Source organism: Halyomorpha halys, unplaced genomic scaffold (genome assembly GCF_000696795.3).
Source record: "Halyomorpha halys isolate HHAL.00 unplaced genomic scaffold, Hhal_1.1 Scaffold691.1, whole genome shotgun sequence".
NCBI classification, from domain to species: domain Eukaryota; kingdom Metazoa; phylum Arthropoda; class Insecta; order Hemiptera; family Pentatomidae; genus Halyomorpha; species Halyomorpha halys.
In genome coordinates, this window is record NW_027113417.1 from 271,782 (window position 1) to 285,377 (window position 13,596).

General features: G+C 31.1%; 1 protein-coding gene across 1 annotated transcript in view; it reads right to left on the reverse strand.

Moving 5' to 3' along the window:
- Positions 1-1,695: 1,695 nt before the first annotated feature.
- Positions 1,696-13,596, reverse strand: part of LOC106685418 (lysosomal proton-coupled steroid conjugate and bile acid symporter SLC46A3) — a 49,490-nt gene continuing 37,589 nt past the window's right edge. Inside the window, exons 8-9 of the mRNA XM_014428058.2 lie at positions 7,096-7,252; positions 1,696-3,636 (exon numbers count right to left, since the gene is read on the reverse strand). Of these exons, the coding sequence (XP_014283544.1) occupies positions 3,519-3,636; positions 7,096-7,252 (275 nt within the window). The 3' untranslated portion in view covers positions 1,696-3,518. The remainder of the gene's footprint in view (positions 3,637-7,095; positions 7,253-13,596) is intronic.

The following is a 13,596-nucleotide window of genomic DNA, read 5'->3' on the forward strand; positions in this document are numbered from 1 at the left end:
TTAGTACTTTCAGTGCAATAAATATGTGGGATAAAACATTATCACCAAGGTTCAGAAAAAATAATTCATTAAATTAAACGAAAGTGCCTAACGTTTGGTAGTAACAGCATCTATCAATCTACTTGTACAGAAGGGAGCTGACAGTACACCAAGAAATGTTTTATCCAAAAAATATTACCTATGTTGCATTTAACAGATTTCAATTGAAGATGTGAATGATAATTGCAAAATATATCGTTGAGGGACTATCTACCGTTGTTTTTATTAATTTATTTGACTTTGGAATGGATATCGAAATAAAAACAATATTCATTTTTTTCGGCCGTCAATGATCAAATTTGTTTTCGGGTTATCAAGGACAATTCAATTAGATGAAAATAATTTAATCAAAAAGTAAAAAAAAAACATCAAAACAGTAATAAACAAATTAATATTCTATTATTCGATCCTATTAACTAAATATTAAACAAAATCCGTCTATTCAATTTACTTTTACTGATTTGAATGAAATAAAGAAGTTAATAAATGCTCAGAATAGTTGTCACTAAAATCTGGTATATTTGATCTCTGTATACTCAATAATATTCGTTTTTATTAAATGGAACCAAGTCTACAGCCACATAGTAGACATAGTATTTTCAGTTATGTGTAGCCTTTTCCATTTTAATTGTGAATTTGACCCATTTCAGATAAAACTTTTTTTACCCTAGAGGTTTGGTGATACTGATGCCGAAGGAGATAAGCTCGCAAAACACCTCAGATAATTTGTAATGACACTACCTTACTCTAATTTTTAATTAAAATTAAAGTCTTTACAGCTACAACCCATAAAGGGCTTAGTACTTTGTGAGGAAGTATACCTTACAGTAGTACTAGACCAACGATTATGCAAGGAGGTGATTTGGTCAGAATTACGCTTGGCTCAAGAGTTTTACCCAATTAAGAGTACCCAATCTATGAGCTGGATGGCCCCCAAGAGGGCTCCAGAACCCACAGCGTTGACTCATGGCTATAGTGTAACAAAACAATTTTCTGCCCAGCCGGACTCGAACCCAGGTCCTTGAAGTTAGTAGCATCGAGCCTTACCACAGTGCCACCTCACTCCCCTGATTTCTAATGTTAGACCAAATTAAATTACGGAATCAGTAAATAAAATAGTAGCCACAGTTACTATTTTCATATACTATACTAGAGTTGTTATTATTTCATTTAGCCCCAGTCTCAAGTTCATTTCATATCAGGTTCTTAATTTTATTATTGTCATTAAAATTTATATTTATCTGAAACATATGTAACCATTTAAAACATATGTAATTTATATTTGTATTACGGTAATTAACTATGGAAACTGTTGCTAGGGTTGTTAAACCTTTGCTAAGGCATCGCCTAGCAGCCTATCAACAGACCGACGATCTGCATTTTAAAATCAGTATTTGCTAATTATTTTTCTAACTAGAAGTTTATTGAAAAATTTACTGTTCTAGATATGAAGTCAGTTGACTTTTAAAAAGTTATGATTTTTTATCACACAGTTTGGTGATTTTTAAGATATTAAGACAGTTAGTATATTATAGACTTTCCATTATTTCCCCACAACCTTGGAATTACAATTTTTTTAATTTATGTACTGTAGTAATTTCTATGATAATATTTTTATAAAAATAAATCACTAAGAAGGTAAGAAACAAAATGCAATAAAAAAAAAATCAATGAGTATTTTTAATGGTAGAAAATGTTGCACTTGTAGAGAATGACCCTCATATTTGTTGGAGGAAAGTGATCTTATGTAAAGGGAGAAGATATAAAGAGCTAGTCTTATGAAAAGTACTAAAAACCTCAAAGCATGAGAGAAACCTTAGTAAACATTGAAAAATATACTGGTTATTTGGATTATAATGTATTACAATAAGTGTAGGCCACTTACATGACCTCAATATAATATAAATATAAATTAATATATAACATACAAGTTAAATGTGATATAAATCATAACATAAAAAAGAGAGGGCAGAAAGTTATTGAATTAAATCTAAGAGTTTAACAGCATAATTCTTCTATAATATAATCAGTCTATTTGAACACGTTAAAAATCTTACATATACAGAATATATTATTGTCTTTAGTGTTAATATTTTCGTTAGATCATATCAATCATAATATAAACCTCCATTTTTTGGCATCATGAATACAAACTTTTATAAAAATAGTACAAGTTCGTATTCCTGTAACCAATGAATGAGTAATAACTTCCAATAATATACTGGATTATGTTTATAAAATAAAAATATGGATGTTTACAGAATGAGTCCTCATTATCAGGACCAATTTTTAAAACAAACTATACTAGCAGTAAATAATTAAATAGATTTAATTAATTACTTTGTTCGCTTCCATAATGCTAAAACTGTCTATTGATAAATGTAGTGTAAAATAAAATATTAAACTAGTTATAACTATATATATATATATAATGTAATAATTTTAAAATATTAAAAATAAAAATAAAATGAATTTCGATCGTTTTTAAAACTTTTTTCAAATATAAAAGATAATTTGAATTCAAATTAAGAACTTTACTACTTAATGGATAATAGAATTTTATTTAACTTTTATAATATAAAAAAGACTCTTAATCTCAGGGCGTGTTGTTGCTAGGCAATCAGAATACAAACACTTACAATAATTTCTCTTAATTTAAATTAGTATCTATTTTATACATGAATCTATTTTTATGTATAGCAAAACTAACCAAGTTCACGATCTTCCTATGATGATCCCTTGTATCTTCTTTTTTTCTATTGTTCTGTTCTAGCGTCCAAAATGGCTTCCTACTCTTGCTGGACAGAAATTCATGAGGACCTCCTCATCCTGGAGACATCCTTTCACCTGCGCGTCCACACAACGAAAGAATCTCAAAAACTAAAACCTGCCTCGAGGTTACATGTAAACATCGATTGTCGCACAACAGTTAGAGATTTTTCCAAATGATTTACTCTCTGAATATTATTCATTAGCACTATTTATTGATTTCTATTTTTCCTTTAATTTACTGTATTTTCAATTTTGAGGGGACGAGTTAAAATAGTTTTTATGATATTTGAATCTGCTCAACATGGCCTTGATTCAACGGACTTGTCGACTGAAGAATACGTCATCTTGGTTTTGTTTTGAATCACGAAGTTATTATAGACAATGAAAATTGGTTAGCTTGCTTTTGGGATAAACAAAACAAATTAACAATCTTAAAATGATACATAAAATAAAACATATTAAAAACCCTTTATACATCAAAATATACTATTTACACAAAAAGAGCATATTACAATATATATATATGCTTTATTTCTGTGTTATGCTGTTATCGAGATCCCATTCCTGAAATATTCACCTTACAATGTTATAAACTTAGCAATATAATTGGAAGTTATAATTGCACATCCATTTAAAAGAAAATACATTTGTTTCCATTTTATGAGTAAATATGACACACAGTAGATAATACATAAATTAATTTAAATTCAGCTCATTGAATGAATGTCATTTCTGGTATAAGTTGAGTCTGTGACATTTTCATCTTCATTGGCAGTATTTTCCTCATCGAGAACTTTTGGAGGAGTGAATATATAATATCCAATACTGAAAATAAAATAATCAAAATTACTATCGTTTTTATTTTACATGCCTGATTTAAGAAAATAAATAAATATGAATACAAAACTATAGAGGAGGCCAGCATGAAATGGAGTTAGTGTCTGGTCAGATTAGTAAAATGGAAATCAATCAAATATTTAAAAATATAATATCAATCAATATAAATCACACTCACTCTTATACATGCATTGATATAAACGTAGATTGTAAGAATGAAAATCTGGTATAAAAGTAAATATCTCATAAAATCGCAAATAATCTAATAAAAAAGTAAAATCCAAGAGCAGCAGAAAAAAAAAATGAAATGAGAGTAAATATTAAATGATTTATGAATTGATTTCCTGTTTGCTTTTGATACTTATTGTCTTAGCTTTTACATTTATCTATGCCTTTATACAGATTTCTAGTTTTTTATATCTATTGTAGCCCTGATGGGGACCTACAATTCGTTAGCTTCCAATAAATAATGAACTATTATTAAATCCATAAACCATCCCTAAAGAATACAAAATAATAAATTCTCTCTACCAACCTTCATTTCTTTGTTAGATATATGTAATGATACTTTTATTCATACGATATCTAATGATAAAAATACATTAATTTTTACAAGATTTGATTACGATTTTTTCATATTTATGACGTTCATTATCTGAAAAGAAGTGTTTTCATGTCCTTTAGTAATATATCAGTACAAAAACAATAATATAATGAGGCTTTCATTTTTTTTTTTTTCAATAGAGAAGTAAATATTTCATTTGACTTCAAAACATAAAATGTTTGCTCTTCCTATTTTTAATCATGCTACCAACTGTTCCTTATTAGTCTGGGTGTTTCTTGTTCTGGGGGATATAAGACTTGAGGAGCGCATTGATGGCAAAACAGCAATATAAGAAATTAAAGAAAAATATATATTGTGGAGAATTATATGAATATTAGCTCATTTAAATAATAAAAGGAAAATATTATTGTTCCAGTATATATAGGATAGTATGTGTAGTTGGGATTTTAAAAGATAATAATATATGGTATAAGTTTAGTTATAAATTATTTACGATTTATAAATACTGTATTTAATTGTAGGTTTATTATAAATATTGATTAGCATTTATTTGATCAATTTTTATCTTATTTAAACATTTTGTAATTTTGAACCATAAATAATAAGATTTTAAAGATGAGACTTTCGAGGTCATCAGCACAAGGCCTGATGTGTCAAATTAGTATGGTCAGCATTTGTTTCATAATTTATGCCGGCTCCTAGAGCCTATAAAATTTAATATTCTATGTGTATAAAGCAACTTAAGTTTTTAAAGACTCATAGACATCGTTATAATATTTTTAGTCAAGTTCACACATTTACTATTCAAGGATAGTAAAAATGATTTTTTTGCTTTAAGAAAGTTTTAATTTTTTTTTTGCGAAAGGTTGGGAAAATAGAAAAATAAATTTTTATTTAGTTGTTAAATCTTAAAGAATCTAATTTTAGGTATCTTGAGGAATAAATTACAAATCTGTTATCCGTCACAGAGATGTTTGATATATGAAAACTTGGTGGATCTTTCTACTTACGGGGTTTAGCAAAAAAAAAAAAAACCAATAGCCTATGGTTAAGGTGCATTACCTTGGAGTTATGAGGACCTAATAGACCAGAACAATCGTTTATAAAATATAAATGAAAGGAATATGGTCCGGGTGCGGTCAAAAAAACTCAAATAGTAGAATTATATTATTTTATTTGACCGTACCCGGACCATATTCCTTTCATCTTTACACACGGTCAATCAATAATCTTCCAGTTTATAAAATATCGTATGTTTTCTTTCAACATTAGCTACTAAGGGAATCAAGAAATGACAAAAGCTAATGGACAGGTATAAAAATGTTTGAAAGCTCTATTAATTGATTGTTCAGTCAGGGGAGGTGCTGTACCATTTTGTCCAGGGCCATGAGATATAACGATTGTCCATAAAATTGAATATTTTTACTCCTATTATAAATAATAGATTTCATGGTACAAATTTGGTTCAATGTCTGTTCAGGGATTGTTAGTTAGATTAAAATTCGGAAATAATTATAATTGTGGCATTTGGTATTTTTGATTTGGTTCCATATCAATTTCATCAACTACTATCGCCTACGCATACACAAATGTCTTTCTCTTGAAACACCTATATTTCAAAAACTGCTGATCCGATTTCTACCGAACTTAATCAAAGTTGAGGATCAGTGTAAAAATGATCCAGTATCAATTACGGAAAATTTCATCTACTGCATTCACTTAGGCATGCACAAACTTATATTCATAAAACAACCAATATTTTGAAAACGGCTTATATGATTTGGTCCAATATTGTAGAAAGACTGGAGATTAGGGTAAGAATGCTGTAATATAAATTTTAACAAATTTCTTTATGGGCCACTCGTAGCTCAGATGGTTTGGTGCAGTCTGAGATATGCGGGGGGCGCCGGTTCCCAGAATCTGGCCTGAGGCGTTGAGTGGCGGTCCTACAAATTAAAAAACTTGACCCTCCACCATGGTTAGAATAGGTTTGTCACCTGAAGATAACCAATCAAACATTACCTTCGATGTGGATTGCCTTGTATTAAAGAAAAATTCTTCCTCTACTTTTGCTTACTTATGTGAAAAAGTAAATTTTCTTAGTTAGTTCATATTTGCAAAATTAATGCTTTTCTTAAAAAAATGCTGGTTCTTGATCTTTAAAACATTTTTTTTTCCAAATAAACTGAATCAAAACATGGGAACCAGTTGTAAAATAACTTTATCCCTATAGATCTGTCATATCGTCAACTGTACGACTGCTCTCGTTTATTTAAGTACGGGACCCAGTGTCAGGGATAAGCCAAGATATTGAGATTTTGACCATTTAACTAAAATATCAAATATAAAGGTTAATATAAAACTTTTTGCCGTGAATTGAAGTAAACAAGATTTTGTTTTAATAATTTGATACCCTCCTATCTCCCCCCCCCCATCTTATTAGAAATACAAGTTTTTTTGTTACAACTTTATAGTCATCTTTTAATGAAAATATAAGGAACGAAAATTGAACTGTTTTGTTTTACGAACCCATATTGGGAAAAGAGTAAACTAAAAATAATTTTTGAACAGAATAGAAGGGAAATTACACGTTACATAATCTTTATGAGTTCTTATAATCCTAGTTTTAATAATAACACTAAAGGTAATTTGTTGAGATGGAAGGAAACTGGGAAATGAATGAAAAATGTGCAAATAAGATATAATAAAATCAAGGACATATAAGCAAATAGTGAAAAAAATATCCCAGTTGCTAGAAAATTAGTCGAATAAAAAAGGATGTACAGTAGAGTCAACAGTTCAGATATCATTAAACTAATCTTACGGTGTTATATAAATAGTTACAGAAGTATTCAGAAGTAACAAAAGATCTAAGTACATACCCTAAGAGAAAGAAAACAGCCAAGTTGCAACCGGCACTGACGCAATAGATAGCTCCAGGCCAAGTCTGGTGATATTGAGAGAATATGTACTTGTAAAGGTAATTCGCTGCGAAAGGAAAGCCGATACTCGCTATTGATCCGAACCCGAGGAACAGACCTAGAATAAAAATAACTGGTTACTTATACCATTTTAACTGTTACCATTTTACTTGTAACTTTATGCCATAATTCAGAACCTAAATCCTCGTTCCTAACGCACGAGCTTAGTATGAATTGAGGAATCGCTAAGGTAACATATTTCATTAGGTCCAACAGCGTGACTGGAAAATATAAACATCCGAGTTATGTCAATATCTAGGTCACAGTAAATACTCATGGTTATTTAAGTGTTAGCTGCTCACCCAAATACAGTTCCCAAACTGTTTTAACAAACGCCAACCCTACAGAAGACACTGAAGTTAGCAGAGAACTTGATAAGCCGATCTTGAAGCCACGCCAGTTCAAAAATCTTTTGAGTATTATCGGTCCCACAATAGCCCCTGAAATAACAGTAAATATTATTAATATTGAAAAGGAATAATAATTTATATTGTATAATGTTATACTCATACCTACGATGCAGACGACCGTGTGGTAGGTTACAAAGGTAGTTGACTGGTTTAAGGTGAAGCCGAACGCTTGCTGTGTGAAGTAAACTGATACACTGCCTTCGGCTAAAAAATATATGTATACATAAAAACTTATATTTACTTATTAACTTTACTTAACTTACTATCAACTATTACTATTAACTTACTAAAACTTTAATGCTTATTAAGTTATCTGAGGACACTACTAATCATAACTTAAGTTAGATATTAATATTTTTGGTTTAGTTCTTAGAATTATCTTCTAAGTATATTAGAGTTTTTAGGGAGAATTGGTAGATCAAAACTTTTTCGATGGTTCGTATAATATATACAAAGTTATATTGTAAGTATAAGTTAGCATGCATTAGCGGTAATGACTCAGAATGGGGCTTGATCATGCGGTAGTGCTGTTTCAACATTTAAAAAATGGTTTTACCACATAAAATTTAAATTGAGAAATTTATGTTTAGTGTTTCAATTTGAATCACACAATAAAATTTCGAGATTTGATGGTTATATAATATTTCTTTTAAACCACTAAACATTTGGAAATGAATAGTAATTTTACACAAAAGGCATTGATCAATTCATTTACTACAAAAAAAATAATATAAAATAAAAATAAATGAATAAACTTGTTTTGATTTCACCATTCGATAGTGGTTTTCGTTCCTCACAAAATACCTCGATTTCAATTTTTGCAAGTTGACCTATTCTTCCCATGGGCTACTAATTAATTTCTTTTAATTGTGTCTTAATTAGGGTGTTAACAGTTTTACAGCTTATTTATAATAACATTGTAATCCAGAAAGTAAGGTCTCCTGGTTTTTTTTAGAAATACATAATTTATTTTATGTTTTGTTGTATTTTTGTAGGGGTTCAGCTCCGCCCAGAAGATGAAAAATAATAGTACAAGAGCCGAAGAGGAGAAAAGAGGCAGTTATTTCACCCCAATTTTTGATTACTTAATTGAAAACTAGATATAATTGCTATTCAAAATTGAGTCTGCCAAATATAGGTAGGGGGAATAAAAAATGGTGGCTGTTTCAAAACGTTAAAAATAATTATTTTTTTATTTGGAGCTCTATATCTGGAGACATAGATTTTTAAAAAGCAGCATTTCTTAAAAATGTTGTGTGGAACGTACTGAAATATCAGTAGTTAATTTATTTTCAGAAATCTATATCTCAGGAACTATGCGACGTACAGATATCTATTAGCACTCAAATTAAAGCTAGTTTAATGGGCTATAAAGTAGTTTATGACGTTTATTTTCGTAGGAGCAGTAGTTTTCATGAAATCTGGTAAAATAAATTAACTTAACTTAAAAATGTTTGTCCGAACAGCTAGAAATCAACATTTTGTTGAATATCATGTAAACTACTACTCTTAAAATGATAAACGACTTTATAGTATATTAAATGAGCTTTAAGTTGAGTGTTAAATGACATTTGTACGTCGAATGGTTTTTGAGATATAAATTTCTACTGACTACTGCATTGTTTGTGCATTTTTTATGAAATGTTGCTTTTAAAAAGCATATCTTCATAACTATTGAACCTAAATGTCTATGTTAAAGATCATATTTTAGAAAACTTAATCTTCTTTAAATAATGATATATTAGGTATATCAGTATGTTGATAATTTTAAAGATATGGAGCTCCGATTTTTTTTTACAAAACCTCCATTTTGTATCCCCCTTTCTATGCTTGACAAACTCATCAATTTTGACTATTAATTTTTTTTTAAATATTTATTTATTGCTATTTATAACTGTACATTATAATACTCATCTAAGTTAAATTGACGTGTTACAGGCGTGTAGAGAAACTACCCATTGGTAGCACTCTAATGACATTTTACATTAGCTGGTCTCGTCGCCATCTTCTTTTCAGGCGCCTCGGAGGATTGTCAGGAATGGAAGAGGATGCAAGATTAGAAACTAGGGGATTTGAGTGGTTAGAGAGTTTATAATGGAAGCAGTGATATCTGGTTCGGGCTAGATCGGTTACATAGGGAACATTAAGGTCTTTATGTATGATTTTATTTGTGACAAAGTAAGGAGCATTGAGGATTTTACGAAGGATTTTGAATTGTAAGGATTGAATACGAGAGGAATTCGAAGGTTTAGTGGAGCCCCAGAGCTCAACTCCATATGTCCAGATTGGCCTTATTACAGTCATGTAGATCAGTATTTTGTAATGTGTTGGGAGTTTAGACCGTTTGTCTAGTAAGTGCTGTAAGTGAGGTTTTTGTATCTTTTCAGTCTGGTGTGAGGATTCCAGGTTAATCGCTTGTCCAAATGTAGTCCAAAGTAGCGGATCTGTTCGACAGGGGTAAGAGTAACATCGTTAAATGAAACTGTAGGGCAGTCAGTAGGCTTACGACGAAGGACTAGTAATTATTCATAGTTTTCATTAAATACTAACTGTGATGCTATGTGAATGTGTATTAAGTATTATTACATTAAATCGTTGAATTGTTCGCACTGAATAATATTTTAAGACGTTACCTGATATGCAAGAGTTAATCAGGGCATGGCTGAACAGCATCAGCCATATGACGCCTATGTTGGTCCTCGATTTGAAGAGCTCACGAAGGCGTTCGAAAATCTCTGCCACTCCTCCCCTACCGTCTGCAGACTCTACCTCTTTGACGAAGTAGTAGAGGAAGATCAAAGCGACTCCTTGTAGTGCTATTGGAATGAAGAAGAACCACTCGAAGGCGACCTTGTTAAGGATTAGGCCACTGATGCTGTTCCCTGCGATGGTACCGAGAGCGATGGACACGAAGTAGACTTGCAACCTGAAATGTAATTGATTTTTAAATCTTTAAATATTAAGTATATGTATTCAAAATTATACGCTTTTAAAATTACTATAATGAACTTTTACTTAGACATTTTCATTTTTATTTCCACTTAGTTATATATATATAATATATATGAAGAGAAATGATTGCAATTTTTAGACAACAATAAGTGTTTTGAAGTTCCCTGAGTCCAAATAACTAAGGCTCGCAAAATGGTTTGTGTGTGTTTTTGTAAGAAACGAAATGTTGTTAGAAAATGATATTACATATTTAAGCGTGTGTACGCCTGCTTTGTGACAGAACGTTTTTGCTAAAATCGCCTGACCGGTATTGCAACTTAATAGAAATGATTTTCAGTTTTTTCCTGTTTTCTTCAAAACGTCTCTAATAATTTTGATTAAGCTCAGTGAATCAATGAGCAATTAAGTGGTTATTAATATTGGATATGTTTTACTATTTTGATTAAACTCGGTGAATTAGTGTTCTTTAATACCACATAGGTTTGACCACATTTAAAAAATCTAATCGAGCTAAATGCCAAATTTTCAAAAATCCTCTTTTAAAATACCTTCAATTTTATTTATTTGAAAAAAGTTCTCATCGTTAGAAATTGTAAAAAATCTTCAAATACAAAATATAAAAGAATTTTAAGAATAATCAAAGAAAAAAAAATAGATACATCCCACAGAAAGGGTTAACACCCGAGACCGAACGCACGAAGACTTTTTTTTTGACAGGAACAAAATTTATATTTGTAATTCCCACTACGAGAAAACTAAAAATACCTGGTCTTTAGATGTTTTTTATCTTCGAAAATCACAAAAATAGTGATACAAGCCGACTAATCTATACACAACTTGGGAACGTAAGTAAGTTAGTAAGTTAATGCACTCATCGCAGATTTTTTTTTATGAATATGATGTATTGGGTTACCAATACTTGGATTCGTTCATCTATGAGTTAATTACCTTACTGTTTTGTTTACAAAGCCTAGTATTTAATAGCTTCTGTCTAATGAAGCTTACTTGAGTGTTATATAAAACAGAAATTGGCAATAGGTGACTATCACTCTATTCACAAAATATAGCAAAGGTGTTCGTATTAAAACAGCGAATGCATCAAGTTCAAAAATAGTTTGATGATTAAAAGTAAATGACCTTTGAATCATTCGTAACCACAAATTAAGTGCAGATGTTTAGCTACCAGCTATGTACAATCCTACCCATTAATTGACGAATAGTACTTACCTATTTATCATCAACTTTCAAGCTGGTGTTAGTTGATTTCAGCACAGTTGTGACATTTTATCCTTAAGGCTTGTAATTAAATAAGAACAAAAATGTTCACATCACAGCATTTGTTCAATCAACAGCAAAGATGAAAGTTACAACAAATAATGCAGATACAGAAAACACACAATCACCTTTCTTAATACAAAGTCTTGTCAATACCAGATCATAAATATTCCAACAATTATCTTTCAAGAGGGCAGTAACGTACACATGCTTGATGTAATTAGAAAAATATATTTATAGCTCTACATCTTATTGTAAAACAAGTGGTACATTAATGTAAAAAAAAAAAACTAAAAATTTCTGCAGACCTCCCGGTATTGATTATAATCAGTTGACAATTAAATTTTATAATTAACGCCCAACCTTCAAACCATCATTTTGATATTTGCTTTGTTTATTTCCCCACATATTTGTTGTTTTTTGTTATTATAGTTTCCTATATAAATTATTTATTTGAACGATTAGTTAGCCCTCCCATAGGACTTAGTTAATTTGAGCAGAAGCTGTATAGAGCCAAGGTTGTTAAGCAAGGTATTATTATTATTATTATTATTATTATGACACTATGGTCCTGCAAGAACCAGGGCCTCCTCCACAACAACCAACCAATCTACACGGTCTCTTAGTGCAAGAGCCCAAGAGGAGAAAAAAGGCAGTTATCTCACCTCAATTTTTGATTTCTTTAATGAAAACTATGTATTATTACTAGTGTAAATTCATGCGTCTGCCAAGTATAGGTAGGGGGAATAAAAAATGGCGGCTGATTCAAAGCGATAAAAAAAAACTAATTTTTCATTCGGAGCTCTATATCTCAAAAAGTAGGAACAGCACAAGAAATACTAAGAGAACGCCATTTAAAGAAGAGAAAATTTTCTAAAACATGAGCCCTAATAGAGTTATTTACGTTAAATAGTTTTCGAGATATAGCTTTTTAAAAAGCAGCATGTTGATAACTGCTTTTTTTTTCATCCCGGCTCTTACTACTCTACTATCTTGCTTTCTCCTTCCATCTGTCAACCTTCAAGAGCTTCAAATCCTCCTCCACATCGTCCAGCCATCTGATCCGGGGACGTCCTCTTTTCCGTTTTCCATCTGGTTTGCCTTAAACCATCTCTTTGGATACCCTTTCATCGGGCATCTCCTCAACATGTCATAACCATCTTAATTTTGCTCTTTTAATTAATGCCACGATGCTGGGTTCCCTGACAGATTTATCAGTTCCTCATTCCTTCTTCTACTCCTAATTCCATTCTCCGAGACTCCTCCCCATATCATTCTCAATACCTTTCCCTTCCAGGAGTTGAGCATCTGTTCTGCTTTTGCAGCAACGTATTACAAGGCACAAATCCCACCATAAACTTTTTTCAGAAAGGGACATTTTTACGGGGTTACTTGCATCTGCTCTACATGAATAAAGAACAAAATATATGAATCCATTTTTTATTGTATAATGGAGAAGATAAACATGGAAAGGAGGGGAACATGCACTATTGTCCTTAGGTGGGATAACTTTGTTGTTTCTAATACTGATCATTCCACAGTTCAACAAGGCCTCAGAGTAGTTGACTACATCTCTTCAGCTCTTGAAAAGAAACAATACTGCTCGGGTGCCTTTCTGGACATAGTTTAGCTTTTGACCGGGTATGGCATTCCGGATTGCTTTTCAAGCTCAAATCCATATTACCCCAAACCTTATACCTTACCCTCTGCTCCTACCTCTCAGATCGTAGCGCATTTGATCAGCCTCCGATTCGGTGAGAGGGAT